The following is a 24,962-nucleotide window of genomic DNA, read 5'->3' on the forward strand; positions in this document are numbered from 1 at the left end:
GGGACCCGCACACCAGGCACTGGCACCAGCAGCTGGACCCGCACACCAGGCACTGGCACCAGCAGCGGGACCCGCACACCAGGCACTGGCACCAGCAGCTGGACCCGCACACCAGGCACTGGCACCAGCAGCTGGACCCGCACACCAGGCACTGGCACCAGCAGCTGGACCCGCACACCAGGCACTGGCACCAGCAGCGGGACCCGCACACCAGGCACTGGCACCAGCAGCTGGACCCGCACACCAGGCACTGGCACCAGCAGCTGGACCCGCACACCAGGCACTGGCACCAGCAGCTGGACCCGCACACCAGGCACTGGCACCAGTAGCTGGACCCGCACACCAGGCACTGGCACCAGTAGTGCAGAGGCTGCAGAGACTGGCGGAGGAGGGGGAGGGGCGGGGCCAGCGCAGACAAACACTCGTACACCGCACCGCTCCTGCATTGCCCGGGCTGTGGGCACCAGGCAGCGGGCACCCCACCTGACCTCCCGCCCATGACGAGGCCCCGGCTGCATGATGGCGCCGTCCGGCCCTAGCAGCGTGAAGAGGAGGTGCAGGAGATGTCTGTACTGGATCCCCGTGTTCTTCATCTCCATCATCGTCTGCTGGTCCTACTACGCCTATGTCATCCAGCTATGTATAGGTGAGACCCCCAAACCTGACCTGTCGCCCTCCTGATCCTGTGTACTGCTATATACTGCCCTCCTGATCCTATATACTGCACTCCTGAGCCTATGTACTACTATATACTGCACGCCTGATCCTGTATACTGCTATATACTATATTCCTGACCCCATGTACTTTATACACCTGATTCTACAAACTGACACCTGATCCTATATATTGCACTCCTAACCCTATATACTGCTATATACTGCACACCTGAGCCTATATACTGCTGTATTTTATACACACTGTGTACTACTATATACTATACAAACCGATCCTGTGTACTGCTATATACTGCACTCCTGATCCTATGTGCTGCTATATACTGCACTCCTGATCCTATGTGCTGCTATATACTGCCCGCCTGATTTTGTGTACTGCTGTATACTGTACACCTGACCCTATGTACTGTACACACCTGATTCTGCCAAATGCTAAATACTGTAGACCTGCCCCTATATACTGCACTTCTTACCCTATATACTGCACATCTGAGCCTATGCTCTACTATATACACCCCTGATCCTGTGTACTGCTATATACTATAAACACCCAATCCTGCGTACTGCTATATACTGCACTGTTGATTCTTTATACTGCACACCTGACCCTTTGTACTTCTATATACTGCACACCTGCTCCTGTATACTGCTACATACTGTACACTAGACCCTATATCCTACACACACCTTATTCTTCATACTGCTAAATATTGTACACCTGATCCTATATACTGTACACACCTGATGCAATATATTGCTATTTACTGTACACTGCTTATCCTATATACTGCTACATATGGCACACCTGATCCTATATACTACTATATACTGTACACATAATCCTATATACTGCTATATACTATACACAACTGATCTTATATATGGTACTATACTGCACAATTGATCCTATATATTATATATATATATATGATCCTATATAAAGCGATATACTGTACACACCTAATCCTATATAATGCTATATACTGCACACCCGATCCTATATACTGCTATATACTATACACATAATCCTACCATATATACTGTACATAACTTATCTTATACTTATGCTGTATACTGTACACACCTGATCCTATATACTGTACATACTTGGTCCTATATATACTGCTATATGTTGAGCACACCGATCCCATCTACTGCTATATATTGTACACATAATCCTATATACTGTACACACCTGATGCTATATACTGCACATCTGATACTATATACTGCTATATATTGCACACCTGATACTATATAATGCTATATACTGTACACATGAAGCTATACCGTATATTGCACTCCTGACCCTATATACTGTACACACTTGATATAATAAACTGCTATATACTAACCACACTTGATCCTATATACTGCACACCTGATACTATATATTGCTACATACTGCACACCTTAGGTTGTAGATTGCACGCTTGCGAGCAGGGCCCTCACTCCTCCTGTAACTATTGAACTATGTGCTACTTTTGTTTTTGTCTGTACAAGACCCCACTTGATTGTAAAATGCTGCGGAATATGTTGGCGCTATATAAATAAACTTTATAAACTTTATTTTTCATTTTATTATTACACCTGATACTATATACTGCTATATATCCAGTGGTGTGAAAAAGTGTAATCTATCAGCAGATTTTCGCTACCTCATCTGAGAGCATGTAGGCAAAGAGACCCTGAGTTCAATGATGTATGACTTAGATTACTGGGCCGTTCTTACACAATGTGCATTTTTAGCATTAGTCATGTAGCTGACCCCAGTGAGCTGTCCCCACCCGCACAAGACTCTCTATAAAGGTTGTACATTGACAGTGAGGTGTCAGTCACAGGAGGGGGTGTGTCAGACTGCCCTGCACATGGCAGCTAGACCCAGCAATGATAATCACCAAGTGATAAAGCTTTTAGTTTAAGTAAACAACAGCAGAGAACCTGATAAGAAAGGCATAGTTTTTTTTTTACCCCTACAGCATGCTGGCTTCAGCTTAGGGTACCGTCACACTTTAGCAACGCTCCAGCGATCCCACCAGCGAGCTGACCTGGTCAGGATCGCTAGTGCGTCGCTACATGGTCGCTGGTGAGCTGTCAATCAGGCAGATGTCACCAGCGACCAGTGACCAGCCAGCAGTGACGCGTGGAGGCGATGCTGCGCTTGGTAACTAAGGTAAATATCGGGTAACCAAGCAAAGCACTTCGCTTGGTTACCCGATATTTACCTTGGTTACCAGCGCATACCGCTTAGCGCTGGATCCCTGCACTCCTAGCCAGAGTACACATCGGGTTAATAAGCAAACCGCTTTGCTTATTTACCCGATGTGTACTCTGGCTACGTGTGCAGGGAGCTGGCACTGGCAGCCTGAGAGCGGCAGACGCTAGTAACCAAGGTAAATATCGGGTAACCAAGCAAAGGGCTTCGCTTGGTTACCCGATATTTACCTTGGTTACAGCTTACCGCAGGCTGCCAGACACCGGCTCCCTTCTCCCTGCACATTCAGATCGTTGCTCTCTCGCAACATCAAAAAAATGTACCAGCACTGTGTGTAACAAGCAGCGATCTCACAGCAGGGGCCAGATCGCTGCTCAGTGTCACACACAGCGAGATCGCTAATGAGGTCACTGCTGCGTCACAAAAACCGTGACTCAGCAGTGATCTCGCTATGTGAGAAGTACCCCTAACATAGCAAAAACCTGCTGACAGATTCCTTTTAAATGTTTGATGTCACCAAACAAATTTAATTATTAGACAAATATAACACAAGTAAACAAAAAATGCAGTTTCTAAATGAAAGTCTTTATTATTAAGGGAAAATGAAATCTAAACCTACAGGACCCTGTGTGAAAAGTGATTGCCCCTAAACTTAATTTTCAGCAACAATGGTACTCAAGCATTTGCGATAACAAGCAATGAAACTTTTATGAGGCTCTTGAGGAATTTTAGCCCATTCATCTTTGCAGAATTGTAATTCAGCCACATTGGAGGGTTTCACAGCATGAACTGCCTTTTTAAGATCATGCCACAGCATCTCAATCTGATTAAGGCTGCTTTCACACATCAGTTTTTTGCCATCAGGCACAATCCGGCAAAAACTAAAAAAAACGGATCCGGCGTCTGTTGCCGCTGGATCTGTTTTTTCCCCCATAGACTTTCATTAGCTCCGCATTGTGCCGGATGGCCTTGCGTTTCATCTGTTTTTTGCCAGATCCGGAAAAATTTACTTGTTCGGCGGCCGGATGAAACATTGAAGTGAACGTTTTTGTGTCCAGCAGAAAAACGGATTGCGGCGGTGTGTTTTATCATGGAAGCCTATGGACGCCGGATCCAGCGTAATACGGCAAAAAAACTGATCCGGCCCTCGGATCCGTTATTTTGAACTGAGCACACCGGATCTGTCAAAAAACTGAAGAAATTGATGGAAAAAACTGATGCAACTGATCTGTTTTTTCACCGAATCCGTCGCATCAGTTTTTTCGCCGGATCATGCCTGATGCCAAAAAACTGATATGTGAAAGCAGCCTAAAATTAACTTTGTGGAGATGTATGTCCTATTAGGCTGCTTTCACACATCCGTTTTTTGCTGAGCAGCACAATATGGCGCTTTGCAGAAAAAACGCAACAGTTTTTTTGCCGCCGGTTGTGTTTTTTCCGCATAGACTTGCATTAGCGCCATATTGTGCCGCATGGCCTTGCGTTGCGTCCGATTTTTGCCGGATGTGGCATATTTAGCCCATGCGGCGGCCGGATGGAATGTTGCCTGGCACGTTTTTTTGTGCGGCGAAAAAAACCGCATTGCGCCGGATCCGGCTTGATTTACAATGCAAGCCTACGGACGCCGGATGCGTTTTTTTGCACTGCGCATGCTCAGTATCAAGCCGCATCCGGCAAAAAACGGATGGGCCGCATGGAAAAACTTATGCAACGGATCAATTTATTTGGCCGCATCCGTTGCAAAGATTTTTGAGCCGGATTGAGCCGCACTGCAAAAACCAGATGTGTGAAAGTAGCCTTACATCTGGTGTAGAAGTAACACATTTCAGAAAAATAACATCATACCAACAGTAAAATATGGTGGTGGTAGTGTGATAGTCTGTGGCTGTTTTGCTGCTTCAAGACCTAGATGACGTGCTGTGGTAAATGGAACCATGAATTCTGTTGTCTACCAAAAAATCCCAAAGGCTATGTGCGCACTAGGCCGTTTTACCCGCAGATTTGCTGCGGAAATTTCTTGAGAAATGTCTGCAATCTTTGTGCAGACATTTCCCAGCAAATCCTATAAAAAAAAAAATAGCTGTGCGCACTGTGCGGATTTTTCTCAAGAAATTTCCTTGAGAAGATTTTCTTGAGAAAATTTCTTGAGAAAATGAGCATGTCAATTCTTTTCCGCAGGTACCCTGCGGATTTCGGCAGTACAGCCTGCAAAATCCGCAGGGAACAACCTGCGGGAAAATCGCGGCAAATTCGCAGCTAATCCGCGGCAAATCCGCATGCGGATTTGGTGCGGATTTTTTCCGGAGGTCCGGAAATCTTCCACTCCCAGAAGTTTCTCAAGAAATTTTCTTGAGAAACTTCACATTTCTAGTGCGCACAAAGCCAAAGGAGATTTCCGGCCATCTGTTTGTGACCTCAAGCTGAAGCACACTTGGGTTATGCAGCAGGACAATGATCCAAAACAGAGCAACAGGTCCAGATCTGAACGGCTTAAGACCAACAAAATTAAGACTTTGGAGTCATCTATTCAAAGTCCTGACCTTAATCCGATGGAGATGCTGTGGCATGACCTTGAAAAGGCGGTTCATGCTCAGAAACCCTCCAATGTGGCTGAATTAGGCTGCTTTCACACATCCGTTTTTTGCAGTGCGGCTCTATCCGGCTCAAAAACCTATGCAACGGATGCGGCGAAAAAAACCGGATCCGTTGCATCAGTTTTTCCATGTGGCCCGTCCATTTTTTGACGGATGCGGCTCGATGCTGAGCATGCGCAGTTCAAATAACCGCATCCGGTGGCCGGATGCGGTTTTTGCCGCAGGACGCCGCATCTGGCATCCATAGGCTTGCATTGTAAATCGCGCCGCATTGCCCTGGATCCGGTGCGATGCGTTTTTTTCGCCGCACAAAAAACCGTGCCAGGCAACGTTCCATCCAGCCGCCGCATGGGCTAAATATGCCGCATCCGGCAAAAAACGGACACAAAGCAAGGCCATGCGGCACAATACGGCGCTAATGCAAGTCTATGCGGAAAAAACACAACCGGCAGCAAAAAAAACCTGTTGAGTTTTTTCTGCAAAGCGCCGTATTGTGCCGCTCAGCAAAACCCGGATGTGTGAAAGCAGCCTGACAACAATTCTGCAAAAATGACTGGGCTAAAATTCCTCAAGAGCGATGTAAAAGCCTCATTGCCAGTTATTGCAAACGCTTGATTGCAGTTGTTGCTGCTAAGGGTGGCCCAACCAGTTATTAGGTAGGGGGCAATCATTTTTTCACACAGGGCCTTGTAGGTTTGGATTTCTTTTTTCCTTAATAATAAAGACTTTCATTTGTAAACTGTATTTTGTGTTATCTTTGTCTAATATATAAATTTGTTTGGTGATCTGAAACATTTAAGTGTGACAAACATGCAAAAGAAAAAGAAATCAGGAAGGGGACAAACCCTTTTTCACACCGCTGTATATACATATACTGTACACACCTGATCCTGTATACTGCACATATGACCCTTTATTCTGCTATTCAAGAAAAAGCAAATATCCAGCGGATCCAGGCGTTTTTTTCTTAAAAAACTTCTTTTATTGCACTACATTAAAATTTCAAAGGAATGGTATTATTGTTGTCCAGAGAAGTCGATGGAATTTGATTCCGTGTCACTCGAAGATTTGGTGCATTTGCTTGATTTCTTCAGGTCACATGACATCACATGAGATTTAGCCTTTGCACAACTGTTTCAGACCTAGAATTTGGGCTTAAAGGGAAGGTGTCAACAACAAAAAAAATTCAATAATTGGAAAAACTGTAAAGTATTGATGTTTTAATGTTTTGTTTAAATATTATCATTTGTTTTTAATTGAGTAAAATATAAAAAATAATTTTAAAAGTTTGATATTTTTCACTCATAAACACTAGGGGGAGCAGCTGCTGAAAACGTATTGAACAACTACCTGCATTACAACTGCAGTAAAAGAGGGCAGAATCTGCTCTCCTGTGTGTGATGTCACCCCCCCTCCACTTCTGGGTATTTGCAAAAGGATAAGGGAGGATGAAGTTTAGGATCACAGTGCGGACCCATTTTGCTGGTGACTGCAAAGTGATCCTAAACTGTGGAAATTGTCACCGAGGACGGCTGGCATAGTGCTCCACTGTATAATGTGCCTCACTGTATACTGTGCCCCATATGCTCTGCCACCTTGTGTCTGTGCCACCATAATACTGTGCCCCCATATACTGTGCTCCATATACTGTGCTCCATATACTGTGCTCCATATTACTGTGTCCCCACATACTGTGTACCATATTACGGTGTCCCATGTATTGTTGACCATATTACTGTGTCCACATATACTGTGCTCCATATTACTGTGCCCCCATATACTGTGCTCCATATTACTGTGCCTCTATATACTGTGCACCATATTGCTGTGCCCCCATATACTGTGCTCCATATTACTGTGCCCCTATATACTGTGCTCCATATTACTGTGCCTCTATATACTGTGCACCATATTGCTGTGCCCCCATATACTGTGCTCCATATTACTGTGCCCCTATATACTGTGCACCATATTACTGTGCCCCCATATACTGTGCTCCATATTACTGTGCTCCATATTACTGTGCCCCTATATACTGTGCACCATATTACTGTGCCCCCATATACTGTGCTCCATATTACTGTGCTCCATATTACTGTGCCCCTATATACTGTGCACCATATTACTGTGCTCCATATTACTGTGCCCCTATATACTGTGCTCCATATTACTGTGCTCCATATTACTGTGCCCACATATACTGTGCTCCATATTACTGTGCCCCCATATACTGTGCTCCATATTACTGTGCCCCCATATACTGTGCTCCATATTACTGTGCCCCCATACACTGTGCACCATATTACTGTGCTCCATATTACTGTGCCCCTATATACTGTGCACCATATTACTGTGCTCCATATTACTGTGCCCCTATATACTGTGCACCATATTACTGTGCCCACATATACTGTGCTCCATATTACTGTGCCCCCATATACTGTGCTCCATATTACTGTGCCCCCATATACTGTGCTCCGTATTACTGTGCCCCCATACACTGTGCACCATATTACTGTGCTCCATATTACTGTGCCCCTATATACTGTGCTCCATATTACTGTGCCCCCATATACTGTGCTCCATATTACTGTGCCCCCATATACTGTGCTCCATATTACTGTGCCCCATATACTGTGCTCCATATTACTGTGCCCCCATATACTGTGTTCCATATTACTGTGCCCCAAATACTGTGCCCCCATATACTGTGCTCCATATTACTGTGTTCCATATTACTGTGCCCCAAATACTGTGCCCCCATATACTGTGCTCCATATTACTGTGCACCATATTACTGTGCCCCAAATACTGTGTCCCCATTTACTGTGGACCATATGACCATGCTCCCATACATAGCCACATACAACAATCACACACAACAGTCTCACAACAATCACACACACGAGACGCAGTCGAATATGACTCACATTATGGTTTAGAACTGGAATATTGTGTTATTTGTAAGAAGCACCCAAAAATGTAACAGGTTTCATGATTTTACAGGTTCCTGCAGTTCTTTCATGTAATGTTGCAGTGCCGCATTGTCAGTACTGAAGTCTATGTACCCAATTCATCATGGCATTTCCACTAATTGTTTGCCGAGTACCTCTCAATTAGTGTCTTTTGGATTTGCACATTTTTTTCAAGTTGTCTTTTCCAGTTTAGTTAGTTTTTTAACATTTTTTATATCAATGTGGCTTTTCCAGATGCTTTACACAGATTCATGAACTGTGACGTTTTTTTAAAAAATCACAAAATGTAGCTCGACCCTACTTCATTCTTCCATGGAGCGATTCTATGCCTGTTATTTTGGCTCATTTTGCGAAACTTGTGACTAATCCAGTTAAGAAGTTGTAACAGTTTAAAACAGATCAAAAATACAATTTTGGGCTTTGCGCAGATTTCATGAATTGTTCTTGCCATTTTTATGAATTTGGGGCAAAAAAATCAGCGAAAACCACAAGTCCAAAATTAAAAGTGACTTTCAAAAAAATGAAATGATGAATTGGACCCTTTGTTAGAATTTAGTAGGATTGCACAAGAATTTGGTGCTATTTATTTGATAACGACTTATGAATTAGAAATTGTTAGCATTGGCAGGCACAAATAGTTCGCATAACTTGGTTAATTGTCCATTGATGCCCTAAGGCAGGCTTTGCACACTACGACATCGCAGGTGCGATGTCGGTGGGGTCAAATTGAAAATGACGTACTTCCGGCATCGCATGCGACATCGTAGTGGCTCGATGATACGATTAACAAGCGAAAAAGCGTTGTAATCGTATCATCGGTGCAGCGTCGGCGTAATCCATAATTACGCTGACGCGACGGTCCGATGTTGTTCCTCGCTCCTGCGGCAGCACACATCGCTGTGTGAGAAGCCGCAGGAGCGAGGAACATCTCCTACCGGCGTCACTGCGGCTTCCGTAGAATATGCGGAAGGAAGGAGGTGGGCGGGATGTTTACATCCTGCTCATCTCTGCCCCTCTGCTCCGATTGGCCGCCTGCCGTGTGACGTCGCAGTGACGCCGCACAACCTGCCCCCTTAATAAGGAGACGGGTCGCCGGCCAGAGCGACGGTCGCAGGACAGGTGAGTCCATGTGAAGCTGGCGTAGCGATAATTTTCGCTACGCCAGCTTTCACAAGATATTGTACCTGCGACGGGGGCGGGGACTATCGCGTGCGACATCGCAGCATCGGCTTGCGATGTCGCAACGTGTAAAGCCCGCCTGAGATTAGCAGTCATTTCTGGTCCAGCTACTTGGATTGGCATAGGTGGTAGAAGATCCGGTCAGGCCATCCTTGGAGAGTATTGGCGCAGGACACAGGCTACAATCTGTGCATACGACCTTGTAAAGCAACCAGATCCTGAAAAATGATTGGATACTTGATGTAAACAGGCCACTTTATGTATCGTGGTTTGTACGTGTAGTGTGAGCTCGCAGCCTGTGAGATGGGAAATAAACATCATTTGTCTTGTAATTATTCATTACTTTATGAATAATAATCACCTTATTTCTGTGCTGCTTCTCCAGTATTTGAGTCAGTTCTGCAGGAATGATGTTCCCCCGCACTCAGAGATATTTGGGGCTCTGGGTACATATCCAGGGCTGGTGTAACATTTCTATGTGCTGATATGGTTCATGCAGTTTATGTTTACAGCATGATGAAATATGTCAAGATTTTGGCTTTGAGTTATAAATGGTTTTTGTTTTAAAAAATTGGCAGATATATTACAGCATTACCTGTTATGTAATCCATAGGACTACTGTGGGCATCACGTGTCGTATCCATAGGTGTGTAGTATACATAGTTGTGTAGTATCCATAGATGTGTAGTATCCATAGCTGTGTAGTATCCATAGATGTGTAGTATCCATAGGTGTGTAGTATCCATAGGTGTGTAGTATACATAGTTGTGTAGTATCCATAGGTGTGTAGTATCCATAGATGTGTAGTATCCATAGGTGTGTAGTATCCATAGATGTGTAGTATCCATAGCTGTGTAGTATCCAGAGGTGTGTAGTATCCATAGATGTGTAGTATCCAGAGGTGTGTAGTATCCATAGGTGTGTAGTATCCATAGGTGTGTAGTATCCAGAGGTGTGTAGTATCCATAGGTGTGTAGTATCCATAGGTGTGTAGTATCCATAGATGTGTAGTATCCATAGGTGTGTAGTATCCATAGGTGTGTAGTATCCATAGGTGTGTAGTATCCATAGATGTGTAGTATCCATAGATGTGTAGTATCCATAGATGTGTAGTATCCATAGGTGTGTAGTATACATAGTTGTGTAGTATCCATAGGTGTGTAGTATCCATAGATGTGTAGTATCCATAGATGTGTAGTATCCATAGATGTGTAGTATCCATAGCTGTGTAGTATCCAGAGGTGTGTAGTATCCATAGATGTGTAGTATCCAGAGGTGTGTAGTATCCATAGGTGTGTAGTATCCATAGGTGTGTAGTATCCAGAGGTGTGTAGTATCTATAGGTGTGTAGTATCCATAGGTGTGTAGTATCCATAGATGTGTAGTATCCATAGGTGTGTAGTATCCATAGGTGTGTAGTATCCATAGGTGTGTAGTATACATAGTTGTGTAGTATCCATAGGTGTGTAGTATCCATAGATGTGTAGTATCCATAGTTGTGTAGTATCCATAGATGTGTAGTATCCATAGATGTGTAGTATCCATAGATGTGTAGTATCCATAGCTGTGTAGTATCCATAGATGTGTAGTATCCATAGGTGTGTAGTATCCATAGGTGTGTAGTATCCATAGGTGTGTAGTATACATAGTTGTGTAGTATCCATAGGTGTGTAGTATCCATAGATGTGTAGTATCCATAGATGTGTAGTATCCATAGCTGTGTAGTATCCAGAGGTGTGTAGTATCCATAGATGTGTAGTATCCAGAGGTGTGTAGTATCCATAGGTGTGTAGTATCCATAGGTGTGTAGTATCCAGAGGTGTGTAGTATCCATAGGTGTGTAGTATCCATAGGTGTGTAGTATCCATAGATGTGTAGTATCCATAGGTGTGTAGTATCCATAGGTGTGTAGTATACATAGTTGTGTAGTATCCATAGGTGTGTAGTATCCATAGATGTGTAGTATCCATAGGTGTGTAGTATCCATAGCTGTGTAGTATCCATAGATGTGTAGTATCCATAGGTGTGTAGTATCCATAGGTGTGTAGTATCCATAGCTGTGTAGTATCCATAGCTGTGTAGTATCCAGAGGTGTGTAGTATCCATAGATGTGTAGTATCCAGAGGTGTGTAGTATCCATAGGTGTGTAGTATCCAGAGGTGTGTAGTATCCATAGGTGTGTAGTATCCATAGATTTGTAGTATCCATAGCTGTGTAGTATCCATAGATGTGTAGTATCCAGAGGTGTGTAGTATCCATAGATGTGTAGTATCCATAGATGTTTAGTATCCATAGCTGTGTAGTATCCATAGGTGTGTAGTATCCATAGCTGTGTAGTATCCATAGGTGTGTAGTATCCATAGATGTGTAGTATACATAGGTGTGTAGTATCCATAGCTGTGTAGTATCCATAGGTGTGTAGTATCCATAGATGTGTAGTATACATAGGTGTGTAGTATCCATAGATGTGTAGTATCCATAGGTGTGTAGTATCCATAGCTGTGTAGTATCCATAGATGTGTAGTATCCATAGGTGTGTAGTATCCATAGGTGTGTAGTATCCATAGCTGTGTAGTATCCATAGCTGTGTAGTATCCAGAGGTGTGTAGTATCCATAGATGTGTAGTATCCAGAGGTGTGTAGTATCCATAGGTGTGTAGTATCCAGAGGTGTGTAGTATCCATAGGTGTGTAGTATCCATAGATTTGTAGTATCCATAGGTGTGTAGTATCCATAGCTGTGTAGTATCCATAGATGTGTAGTATCCAGAGGTGTGTAGTATCCATAGATGTGTAGTATCCATAGATGTTTAGTATCCATAGCTGTGTAGTATCCATAGGTGTGTAGTATCCATAGCTGTGTAGTATCCATAGGTGTGTAGTATCCATAGATGTGTAGTATACATAGGTGTGTAGTATCCATAGGTGTGTAGTATCCATAGATGTGTAGTATACATAGGTGTGTAGTATCCATAGGTGTGTAGTATACATAGGTGTGTAGTATCCAGAGGTGTGTAGTATCCATAGATGTGTAGTATCCAGAGGTGTGTAGTATCCATAGGTGTGTAGTATCCAGAGGTGTGTAGTATCCATAGGTGTGTAGTATCCATAGGTATGTAGTATCCATAGGTGTGTAGTATCCATAGGTGTGTAGTATCCATAGCTGTGTAGTATCCATAGGTGTGTAGTATCCATAGATGTGTAGTATACATAGGTGTGTAGTATCCATAGCTGTGTAGTATCCATAGGTGTGTAGTATCCATAGATGTGTAGTATACATAGGTGTGTAGTATCCATAGATGTGTAGTATCCATAGGTGTGTAGTATCCATAGCTGTGTAGTATCCATAGATGTGTAGTATCCATAGGTGTGTAGTATCCATAGGTGTGTAGTATCCATAGCTGTGTAGTATCCATAGCTGTGTAGTATCCAGAGGTGTGTAGTATCCATAGATGTGTAGTATCCAGAGGTGTGTAGTATCCATAGGTGTGTAGTATCCAGAGGTGTGTAGTATCCATAGGTGTGTAGTATCCATAGATTTGTAGTATCCATAGGTGTGTAGTATCCATAGCTGTGTAGTATCCATAGATGTGTAGTATCCAGAGGTGTGTAGTATCCATAGATGTGTAGTATCCATAGATGTTTAGTATCCATAGCTGTGTAGTATCCATAGGTGTGTAGTATCCATAGCTGTGTAGTATCCATAGGTGTGTAGTATCCATAGATGTGTAGTATACATAGGTGTGTAGTATCCATAGGTGTGTAGTATCCATAGATGTGTAGTATACATAGGTGTGTAGTATCCATAGGTGTGTAGTATACATAGGTGTGTAGTATCCAGAGGTGTGTAGTATCCATAGATGTGTAGTATCCAGAGGTGTGTAGTATCCATAGGTGTGTAGTATCCAGAGGTGTGTAGTATCCATAGGTGTGTAGTATCCATAGGTATGTAGTATCCATAGGTGTGTAGTATCCATAGGTGTGTAGTATCCAGAGGTGTGTAGTATCCATAGGTGTGTAGTATCCATAGGTGTGTAGTATCCATAGGTGTGTAGTATCCATAGATGTGTAGTATCCATAGGAGTGTAATATCCATAGGTGTGTAGCATCCATTGATGTGTAGTATCCATAGGAGTGTAATATCCATAGCTGTGTAGTATCCATTGGTGTGTAGTATCCATAGATATGTAGTATCCATAGCTGTGTAGTATTTCTAAGTGTGTAATATCCATAGATGTGTAGTATCCATATCTGTGTAGCATCCATAGATATGTAGTATCCATAGCTGTGTAGTATCCATAGATATGTAGTATCCATAGCTGTGTAGTATCCATAGATGTGTAGTATCCATAGCTGTGTAGTATCCATAGATATGTAGTATCCATAGCTGTGTAGCATCCATAGATATGTAGTATCCATAGCTGTGTAGTATCCATAGATGTGTAGTATCCATAGGTGTGTAATATCCATAGGTGTGTAGCATCCATAGATGTGTAGTATCCATAGGTGTGTAGTATTTATAAGTGTGTAGTATCCATAGGTGTGTAGTATTTATAAGTGTGTAGTATCCATAGGTGTGTAGCATCCGTAGATGTGTAGCATCCATAGATGTGTAGTATCCATAGGTGTTTAATATCCATAGGTGTGTGGCATCCATAGATGTATCAAATCAAATCAAATCAAATCAAATAAGCTTTATTGGCAGGACCAAATACAAATTAGTTTTGCCAAAGCAAGTGTACATTAGGGCCTGGGGCTGTGGGGATGGTGGGTGGGGATTGTAGGAAGGATGGATGGGGCACATCCAGGGTGGGGACTGTGGGGGCACTTCTAGGATGGGGGCTATGGAAGTCCATGGCTTATGATGGGGCATATCCACGGTGGGGACTGTGGTAACGGTGGATGGGGCATATCCAGGGTGGGGATTGGGGGGCCACATCTGGGATGGGGGGCTATGGAAGTCCATGGCTTATCATAGTTCTCTTTCTCGAAGTCTATGACATTCGCTCACATACCGCGCTGCTATCTCCACTGCGCTCTCTTCTTCCCCCAGCAGGATATATATTTTCTCTTCCTCCTTCATGGAGCTGAAATCCGGGAAGAGATGGGAGAGTCTCCTGAAGTGAGTGTCCCTCACTGCTGAGTACTTGGTGCAGTGTAGCAGGAAGTGGGTTTCATCCTCCAGGGCCTCCAGGTCACAGTGTTGGCACAGTCTGTCCTCCCTTGGCTTGTAGCTCTGCTTGTGTCGACCGGATTCGATGGCTAGACTGTGGGCACTGAGTCTATATCGGCTCAGGGTCCTGCGGTCTCTGGGGTCCGGGATTTTCTCCAGATACGGGGCCAGTCTGTAGTCTCTCTGTAGACTCTGGTACGTGGTCAGTTTCTGTGAGGTGTTGATGTCGGTCCTCCAGTCACTGACATACCTCTCCTGGCCCTCGTCTACCATCTTCCTGATTCTGGTTCTTGTCAGGCTGCTGTGATTGGTTATTTTGTCCAGTTGGGTTTGGGAGAGCTGTGCCAGGGGTCCTGGTTCATCTGGCCCACGTATATGTATCAGAGCTTTGTGGTGATGGGAGCTTGGATTGCTACTCTGTAGGTGAGCCTGAAATGATAGTGACCTCTTCAGAGCTGCTAGGTGTAGAGGGAATCTGCCCAGCTCAGCTCGACAGGCGCTGTTGGAGGTGCTTCGATGGACCTGGAGAAGGTGCTTACAGAATTCCAGGTGGAATATTTCTGTTGGGCTGGAGTCCCACCTTGACCAATCTGGGTAAGTGTGAGGGCCCCAGACTTCGCTGCCATACAGGAGGATTGGGGCAATGATGGAATCGAAGATTTTTAGCCAGACCCTCACTGGTGGCTTCAGATGATACAATTTCCTTCGGATGGCATAAAAGGTTTTGCAGGCCTTGTTTTTCAGGGTCTCTATCGCTTGTTTAAAGCTCCCTGACTGGTGAATTTCCAGGCCCAAGTAGGTGTATTTGTCTGTTCCTGTTAGAGTGCAGCCGTTTACGACAAATGAAGGATGCTGGTCAAATCTTCTTTTTCTCTTCTGGAACACCATGATGTTGGTTTTCTTTAGATTGATCGGTAGTGCCCATGTGGAGCTGAATTTCTCCAAAATTTGTAGGTTGTCTTGGAGACCTTTCTCGGTTGGTGACACCAGCAGTAGGTCATCTGCATAGAGCAAGAATTTCACCTGGGCGTCATGGAGTGTGAGACCTGGAGCAGGTGAAGATTCTAGAGCAGCAGCCAGCTCATTGATGTAAATATTGAAGAGCGTTGGACTTAGGCTGCAGCCCTGTCTGACTCCTCGGCTCTGCTGGAAATAAGCCGTTCTTCTACCGTTCACACTCACGCTGCAGAGGTTCTCGGTGTAGGAGCTTTTGATGACATCGTAGGTCTTTCCTCCTATTCCGCTTTCCAGCATTTTTAAGAACAAGCCCGGGTGCCACACTGAGTCAAAGGCCTTTTTAAAGTCTACAAAGCAGGCGTATATCTTCCCATGCTTTGTATTGTGGACGTGGCTCTGAATGAGACTGTGCAGGGTGTAGATGTGGTCCGTGGTGCGGTGGTTTGGCACGAACCCTGCTTGGCTTTTGCTCAGGACATTGTGCTCGGTAAGGAAACTGATGATCCTTTTGTTTAGGATGCTGTTGAACAGTTTTCCCAAGTTACTGCTGACACATATGCCTCTGTAGTTGGCAGGGTCATACCTGTCCCCACTCTTGTGGATCGGTGTAATGAGTCCTTGGTTCCAGGTACGAGGGAAGTAGCCAGCACTCAGCACAATGTTGAACAGTTTAACCATTGCAGCTTGAATTTCTGGTGGGCTGTACTTCAACATCTCTGGGGGGATTCCATCCAGACCACTAGATTTTTTACACTTTATGGAAGTGATTTTCTCTGCAACTTCCTGTAATGTAATTGGTGTGTCCAGTGGGTTTTGGAAGTTTTTGATTTTCTCTTCCATTGCCTTTAGTTTTGATGTTATGTTTTCCTGCTCTTGGCTTAGTCCTTCTTTTGGGATGTCTTTGTAGAGGTCTCTGAAGTACTGGAGCCAGATGTTGCCATTTTGGATATGGGTATCAGTCTTTTTCTTGCTCTTTGTGTCCATGTGGCTCCATATTTCCCAGAAGGAGTTGTCTTGGAGGGCGTCTTGGAGTTGGCTAAGTTTGGTAGAGATGTAGCTCTGCTTCTTCCTCCTGAGGATGGTTTTGTACTGCTTTTGTATGGTGTCATAGGCTTCCCTCAGGTCTGGGTTGTTGGGGTCTCTGTGTTTATTGTTTGAGGCTGTTCTCAGGGTCTTTCGAACGGCTTTACACTCTTTGTCAAACCAACCATTGATCTGCTTTTCTTTTGGCCTCTTGTAGTTGACTTGTTTGAGGTCGGACAATTTGGCCATGGTGTGGAATATTTTGTTGAGGTCTTTTGCAGCTTGATTCACTCCTTCTGGGTTTGACTTGTACTTGTAGCTGTAGAAGTTGTGGAGCATCTCTTGTAATTCCGGTCTGTTGGGAGCCTCTTTATATTTTATTTCTGACGTCTTGGACCATTTATAGGATGGAGGTCGGTTGTAGAGGCTGCTCTGCTGTGGCTTTTGTGTGGATGGTTTCTCTGTAGATTTTATGTACAGGAGAAGTTGGCTGTGGTCTGACAGGTGCGTTTGTGGGGTGACTATGAAGGCGCTAATATTTGCCGGGTCCATATCTGTAATGGCGTAGTCTACTACACTCCTTCCTACATGGGAGTCTAGTGTATATCTTCCCAGTGAGTCTCCCTTTGTACGTCCATTAAGAATATGAAGACCTAAACTTTTACATAAGTTCAGGAGCTTTTTGCCACTTTTGTTGACTGTACTGTCATAGCTGTTTCTCTCTGAGTGTTCTGAGTCGTGACTGTCATTCTCTGCCCCAAATATGTAGATGTTTCCGTCTGTGGTCAGAAAGTCTTTTTCTCTCCCTGTTCTTGCATTGAGGTCTCCAAAGATGAGAACTTTGCCCAGGACCTGATAATGGGTGGCTTCTTCTTGTAAGATCTCAAAGCTGTCTGGATTGAAGTAGGGGGACTCTGGCGGTGGTATATAGGTGGTGCAGAGGTAGACATCGGACTGAGAGGTGAGGATGGAGCTGCTGATTCTGATCCATATGTGGCTGCCTCCTCTCTTCACTGGTTTGATGTACTGGTGGAGCTCTTCTTTATACCAGATCAATATTCCTCCTGAGCAGCGGCCCTGTTTGATGTTTTTATTTTTAAGGGCAGGGACAGAGATTTCTCTGTATCCGATTGGCACCAGAGATTCGTTTTCAGCTCTGGTCCATGTTTCCAGGAGGATCTGAATGTCTATGTTCTTCAGTCTTTGAATAAAGTCGGGGTCATTTGTTTTACATCCAAAGGCCGAGGTGCTCAGGCCTTGGATGTTCCAGCTGCTGATTGTGAATGAGGTCATTTTTTTTTTCTATATATACCTCATGTGTATATACCTTGTAATGAGTGCGGCTGTGTAAGACACTCTGGATTTACGACTGGTTTATAGGTATGTTAGATCCAGTCACATTAGTTTCCTGCACAATGTGCTGAGCAGGGTTCTAATCTCTTCCATATCTCTGCCCTGCATGTCTCTGTGTGGGGTTGATGGTCCCCTCCATGGTGGTCTCCTCCTCTGATGGCCCGATGTTGGGTGAAGGGCTTTGTTTCTGGCCTCCTGTGATGAAATTGGGGTTTCCCGTCTTTTTATTGTTGGGGGTCTTTCCATGGGATTTTGGTTGTTGTTGAGTCCAGGCATGGGGTCTCTGTTTAGTATAATGTCCTTCAGCTCTTTGGCCAGTAGGCTGACCCCTTGTTTGTTTAGGTGCTTGTCGTCGTAGAGGTGTTGGTGTTTTATGGAGGGGTGTTGTGCCAGGATCACGTCGGGCACAGCCTTGATTCTTGTGGTCAGGTCCGTGTTGATGTTCTGGGTAGTTTGGCTGGATACATCATTTCTTGGGAGCAGAGATGATAGAATTATTTTGCTGTCTGGGAATTTTAGTTTTGCCGTCTTTGCTAGTTGGGTCAGTTGTCCTGCGATCTGCTGGTGTTGGGCTGGCAGATTGTTTGTTCCTGTGTGTATAAAAATATGATTTGGGCTTGTGAACCGTGGGTTATTGATGACTGCCATCACCTGCTCAATAGTTGCACAGTGGATTTTTTTGACCCTTTTTCCTGGAAATAGTCGCCATGTTTTCAGGTATTTCCCATTTGAGTCCATTATTAGGATGGTATCAAAACGTTGTGAGGTCACGGGTGGGGTACGTGGGTGAAGCTGGGTGTCTGTGCTGGAGATTTTGCTGGTGGCTAGTTCTCTTCTCTTTTCTGTTTCTCTGGCTTGTGGTTCACTTATGTTATTTTCAGGAGCATTCATATTGTTGGAGTTATTTGGTATCTCAGTGTCCTGGCCAGTGGAGGCCATTGTGTCTGTTCTGGTGTTAGTTACCATAGCTCCCTCCTGGCCAGTGGGGGCCATGTTGTCTTCACTCCTCTGTGTTTCTATGGCGTCCTCCTGTTTCAGGTGTCCTGGAGTCTTCAGCTCTGTTATCTCCAGTCTCAGTCGGGCATTTTCTTGCTGCAGTTCACACATTTTGCTTCTTATTTCCTGCAGATGCATATTCACTGCTGCATATTCACATCTCAGTGTGCTTATCTCATTCATTACTTGGTCATTTGCATTTCTGTCACCAAGGTTTCTTTGAAGTTCTTCTTTAAATTGTACAAAGTCTCTTTCTAGTTGAGATAAACAGTCTCTGAGGGTCTCGGGTGAGGGGTGTGAAGTGTTGGGGGCTGCAGTTCTGTCTCTGGAGGTCTCTGTAGAGGTGATGGTGGCTGCTGGGGTTTGTTGTTCTTTGCAGTTTTGTGCCTGGAGTTTAATTTGAGAAAAGCTGTCTTCAAATTTCTGTAAGTTTTCCTCAGCCCCTTGTACCATGATTATGCCGTTATTGTACACGTTTATGGTCAGTGAGTTGGTCTCGTCTTCTTTTTGGTTTCTAATTCTGATCTGCTGGCCCTTAGTATTGCCGTTCTTGGATATATACTTATATTGATTGCACAGAGCGGTGTGCCAGGCTAAGGGCTGGTCTGTGAAAAATAAATAATTGGTTTTCCTTTTATCTTCCTCTTTAGAGGTAAAATCAGGAAAGAGGGTCTCTGGCTCTTCTCTAATCTTTGCATGTTTAATGGCTTTTTGTGCATGAATGCTTTTCTGCCCTTTAGAGTATGTGATTTCCAGAGTGTGTGACCTCCTGGTGTCGGGTGTCTTCAGCTCTGCTCTCTGCCCAGTTACTTGTTCTACATTTATATTTTCCATTTTTATAATAATCCTTATTTATCAGAGATGTAATTACAGCACTGTTTGTAGGTTGTGGTATGGATGGAGGATGGTCCTACCTTTAGATGTGCAGATCTCTGGGTGTCAGATGTCAGTTTGGAGTCCTCCTGTTGTATGTGATCTGTCCTTCAACAGGTTTTTTCTTATGTCCTTTAAATCCTCTATTTCCTCTTTTTTCATAAAAATCTTTAGTCCAGCTCAGTCCAGCTCGCTTTCCTGTTCCACAGAGTCGAATTTTTCAAGGTTTTGTCTTACTGTTCGCTCATTACAAGGTATAAATGATGAAAAACTCAGGAGCTCATCTTCAATGCTGCTTACTCCTAGGAATGGTGGGCGGGCTATGTATACTGTAGTATCCTTAGATGTGTAGTATCCATATGTGTGTAGTATCCATAGATGTCTATTACCTATAGTTCTGTATTATCCATAAATGTGTAGTATGTATAGGTTTCTAGTATACTCTCAGCTCACAGGTTCAATCTTGAGGCTAGATATACCAGAGTTATCGCTGACATCTCCCAGAGCTGAGAGATGAGTATTTACGGAATTGAATGCAACTCAGAATAGCTGTGACCCGGCTTTTTATGAGACCAGACAAACTATTTACAGCATCGGACCAAGAGGAATATGCACAGTTCACAGTTTTAACCTGCACAAGAGTGCGTGTACCATATGCTGCAATCTCCTAACACCTGAAGTAGAGGGAACCACTCTCCATTCTGGTACCCTTGTGATAAGTATCTATAGGTTTGTAGTATCCATAGATTTGTAATATCTATAGGTCTGTACACTCCCTGACAAAAGTTCTGTGACTGATCCATGTTATGTAAATAAAAGCTAATAACCTGACTTTAAATTCATCCATTGGGTTTATAAATTACTCTTTTGAAAGCTGAAACCCTCCCAAGTTTGGTTTAGGTTATGAAAATAAAGTTGCTGCAAAGCTGAAATATTGATCATTTAAGAACACAGAAAGGTCAGATTTTGGCAAGACAAAAGTTTTGTCACCTTGTCATATAATGCACCCAATCCTAGTTTACATCCTCACCTCTGCTCACTAAATGATCGGTTAATTAGTGGGTGTGTATAAAAAGGAACCCAGACCTTCACTTGAACTGCAACCTGACCTCTGGCAACATGCCAAAAATCCACCCTGAGACCAAAGCCTTGATTTACAAGAGGCTGAAGACTAGATCCACTGCAGAGGTTGCTGGCACCTTTAATGTGTCTCAGCGTTAAGTATAAAGAATTAAAAAAATTTTGAAGAGATTGGAGTTGTTTTTAACAAGCCCAGGTCCGGCAGACCCCACAAGACACTGCTCAAGAGAAACGTTTGTTGGTTAGAAAATCCAAAGCTAGCCCCTCTTCCACTGCAGCAGAGCTCCAACAGGCCTGGTCACCTCAAGTCCCTGTGTCAATGGCCTCCATGATCGAATCAGTGCCCAGAAGCCAGCACTAAACAAAAGGCAATTAAAAAAGCGTGGGACATATGCCAAGTCCCACAGCCTGCTAAACAGATGGACGCTGGAAAAGTGGCAGAAAGTGGATTTCTCTGATGAATCTTCAGTTGAATTATACCACAGCTGCCGCAAATACTGCAGGAGACCTACTGGAGCTCGTATGGATCCAAAATAAACCCAGAAAACAGTTAGGTTTGTTGGTGGAAAGATTATGGTCTGGGGTTACATTCAGTATGGGGGTGTGCGAAACATTTGCAAGGTGGAAGGCAATATCAATAGCCTAAAATATAAAGAAGTATTAGCTACCTCTTACATTCCCAATCATAAAAGGGGTCAAATTCTGCATCAGGATGGTGCTCCATCTCATATATCCATCGCTACAACAAAGTTCCTCCTGGCAAAGAAGATCAAGGTGCTCAAGGACTGGCCAGCCCAGTCACCAGACATGAACGTCATTGAGCATGTTTGGGGTAGGATGAAAGAGGAAGCTTGGAAGACAAAACCAAAGAATCTAGATGAACTCTGGGAGGCATGTAAGACTGCATTCTTTGCTATTCCTGATGACTTCATCAATAAATTGTATGAATCATTGTTGAACCGCATGGATGCAGTCCTTCAAGCTCATGGAAGTCACACAAAATATTAAATATGGCTCTAACAGAACCACAACTTCATTCACCAATGTTATGCTACATATCTTTGTATTAGAAGTTAATTATTTATTTGAATTTCACATTACTTTCTGTGAGTGATAAAACCTTTGTCTTGCCAAAGTCTGACCTTTCTGTGTTCATTAAATGATCAATATTTCAGCTTTGCAGCAACTTTATTTTCATAACCTAAACCAAATTTGGGAGGGTTTCAGCTTTCAAAAGAGTAATTTATAAAACCAATGGATGAATTTAAAGTCAGGTTATAAGCTTTTATTTACATAACATGGATAAGCGACAGAACTGTCAGGGACTGTACATGCATATGTGTGTTGTATTCATAGATGTGTAGTATTTATTGTTCTGTAGTATCCATAGGTGTGTAGTATCTCAGTTGTGTAGTGCCCATAGGTGTGTAGTATCTACAGATGTGTAGTATCCATAGATGTGTAGTGTACATAGATGTGTAGTATCTATAAGTGTGTAGTATCCATAGTTGTATAGTATCCATAGGTGTGTGTAGTATCCATTGATGTGTAGTGTACATAGATGTGTAGTATCCATAGTTGTATAATATCTATATGTGTGTCTATTATCCAAATGTGTGCAGTATCCATAGATGTGTAGTACCTATAGGTGTGTAGTATCCATATAGAAGCTTTCTAGGTGTATAGCTAGTAAACCCCACCATGTACCGGGGTCAAAGAAGAAAACTCATTTTAGAGAGTAACAGTAATTTTCATGGTATTTTCATAAATCAGTAGTACACATAAAAATAAGAAATTGTATAATTTATGTTGTCACAGAAATCTGCTTATTTCTCCATCAGGACTGATCATTCATTCTCAAAATTCTCAGCTCACCGGTAAAATCTGTCTTCAGTAAATACGGATTTTCCCACTACTGAGATTGGAGATACTGAGATTGGAGATGGCAGCTAATGCTCATAAAGTTATATATCAGGCTGTGTTCACACATTTTGGCAATTTTCTGCTATACATTTTACTGACAAAAACACCACAAATCCACAGACAGAATGTGCATGTGTTAGGCTAGTTTCACACTTGCATTGGACGGGATCCGTAGCATTGCGTTGTGTGACGCATGCAACAGATGCGTTGCATATAGTGGCACAACGGATGCTACGGATCGTACAAAATAACGCAAACCGTTATAGGTTTTTTTTACTTGACTTTACACATCTGAGCATGCGCAGTTGTGTAAAGACGGATGTGTTAACGGAATCCGCCACCATAGGCGTCCATTATAAAAACAACGGACACCGACGGAATCCTGCAGGTTGCGTTTTTTTTACACTCCGCCAAGTGCAGAAAAACGCTACATGCAGCGTTCCATCCGCCCGACGGTCACTGACGGTCAGCATCAAAACAACTGATGCGCCGCGGGGCAGATGCAATGCAAGACCATCTGTTGCTATCCGTAGCTAATAGAAGTCTATGAGGAATATAACGGTTTCGTGCAACGGTTACCGTAATTCCTCAAGGCTGCGGATAGCAACGGAAGCCGTCCAACGCAAGTGTGAAAGTACCCTTAATTGTGACTTTCATCACATATTTAGCTGTGGATTTCACCGTAAGGCCCCGTCACACACAGAGATAAATCTTTGGCAAATCTGTGGTTGCGGTGAAATCATGGACATATTGTTCCATTTGTACACAGCCACAAACCTGGCACTGATTGTCAACAATTTCACTGCAACCACAGATCTGCCGCAGATTTATCGCTGTGTGTGACAGGGCCTTACTCCATTTACCAAGCATTGAATAGGATTAAAGCCGCAATTAGCATCCGCAGAATAGTGAGCATGCTGTAGATTAGAAATTCGCACCATGTTTTCCTTTTTCTGAGTATTTTGTGTGACTGGGAATCTGAAAAAACTCCACAAATCATGGCCTAACTGTTGGTTCAGGAGAACTTGCAGCAGAATGTGTGTGTACCACCCTGTGTCCACCCTGCATAGAAAATTATAGAGTTGCTTATTTTCATGTGTACTATTGATATATGCAAAAAAAAAAAAAATAAAACTAGGGAATCAGTCTGCAGGTTTTTGCTTTGTAATTTAAAGTCAGCAAGCTCTAGGGGTTAACACATATTTCAGCAATGGGTTTCTTATAACACTTTGTGTTGTTTACCTGCAATGTATGTTAGCTTTTGGAGATTATCATTGTCAGACTGTTTGGCACGCCCCTTGCTGTGATAAGCACCTTACTTCTTATAGACATTTCATGTAGAGAAACTGGTGTGGGCAGTGTTAGCTCTCTGAACTCTGTTGCATTGCTAAATCTAAAAACTCTGATTGTATCAGAACCATTGCACCAAGTAAACTAAGGGCGGCTTTGCACGTTGCAACATCGCACGTGCGATGTCGGTGGGGTCAAATCGAAAGTGATGCACATCCGGCGTCACTTTCGACATCGTAGTGTGTAAATCCTAGATGATGCGATTAACAAGCGCAAAAGCGTCGTTATCGTATCATCGGTGTATTCTCCGACATTTCCATAATGCCGGTGCAGCGACAGGTACGATGTAGTTCCTCGTTCCTGCGGCAGCACACATCGCTGTGTATGAAGTCGCAGGAGAGAGGAACATCTCCTACCTGCCTCCCGTCTGCAATGAGAAGGAAGGAGGTGGGCGGGATGTTTACATCCTGCTCATCTCCGCCCCTCTGCTGCTATTGGCCGCCTGCCGTGTGACGTCGCTATGATGCCGCATGGCCCGCCCCCTTAGGAAGGAGGCAGGTCGCCGGCCAGAGCGACGGTCGCAGGGCAGGTGAGTGCATGTGAAGCTGGGGTAACGATAATTTTCGCTACGCCAGCTATCACAAGATATCGTACCTG

General features: G+C 43.7%; 1 protein-coding gene across 2 annotated transcripts in view; it reads left to right on the forward strand.

Moving 5' to 3' along the window:
• Positions 1-374: 374 nt before the first annotated feature.
• ZDHHC2 (zDHHC palmitoyltransferase 2) overlaps positions 375-24,962 on the forward strand; it is a 177,756-nt gene continuing 153,168 nt past the window's right edge. For both annotated transcript variants that reach the window (XM_075347082.1, XM_075347083.1), the window contains exon 1: positions 375-646. In XM_075347082.1, the coding sequence (XP_075203197.1) occupies positions 517-646 (130 nt within the window). In that variant the 5' untranslated portion in view covers positions 375-516. The remainder of the gene's footprint in view (positions 647-24,962) is intronic.

This window comes from Anomaloglossus baeobatrachus, chromosome 1 (assembly GCF_048569485.1).
Source record: "Anomaloglossus baeobatrachus isolate aAnoBae1 chromosome 1, aAnoBae1.hap1, whole genome shotgun sequence".
Classification (NCBI taxonomy): domain Eukaryota; kingdom Metazoa; phylum Chordata; class Amphibia; order Anura; family Aromobatidae; genus Anomaloglossus; species Anomaloglossus baeobatrachus.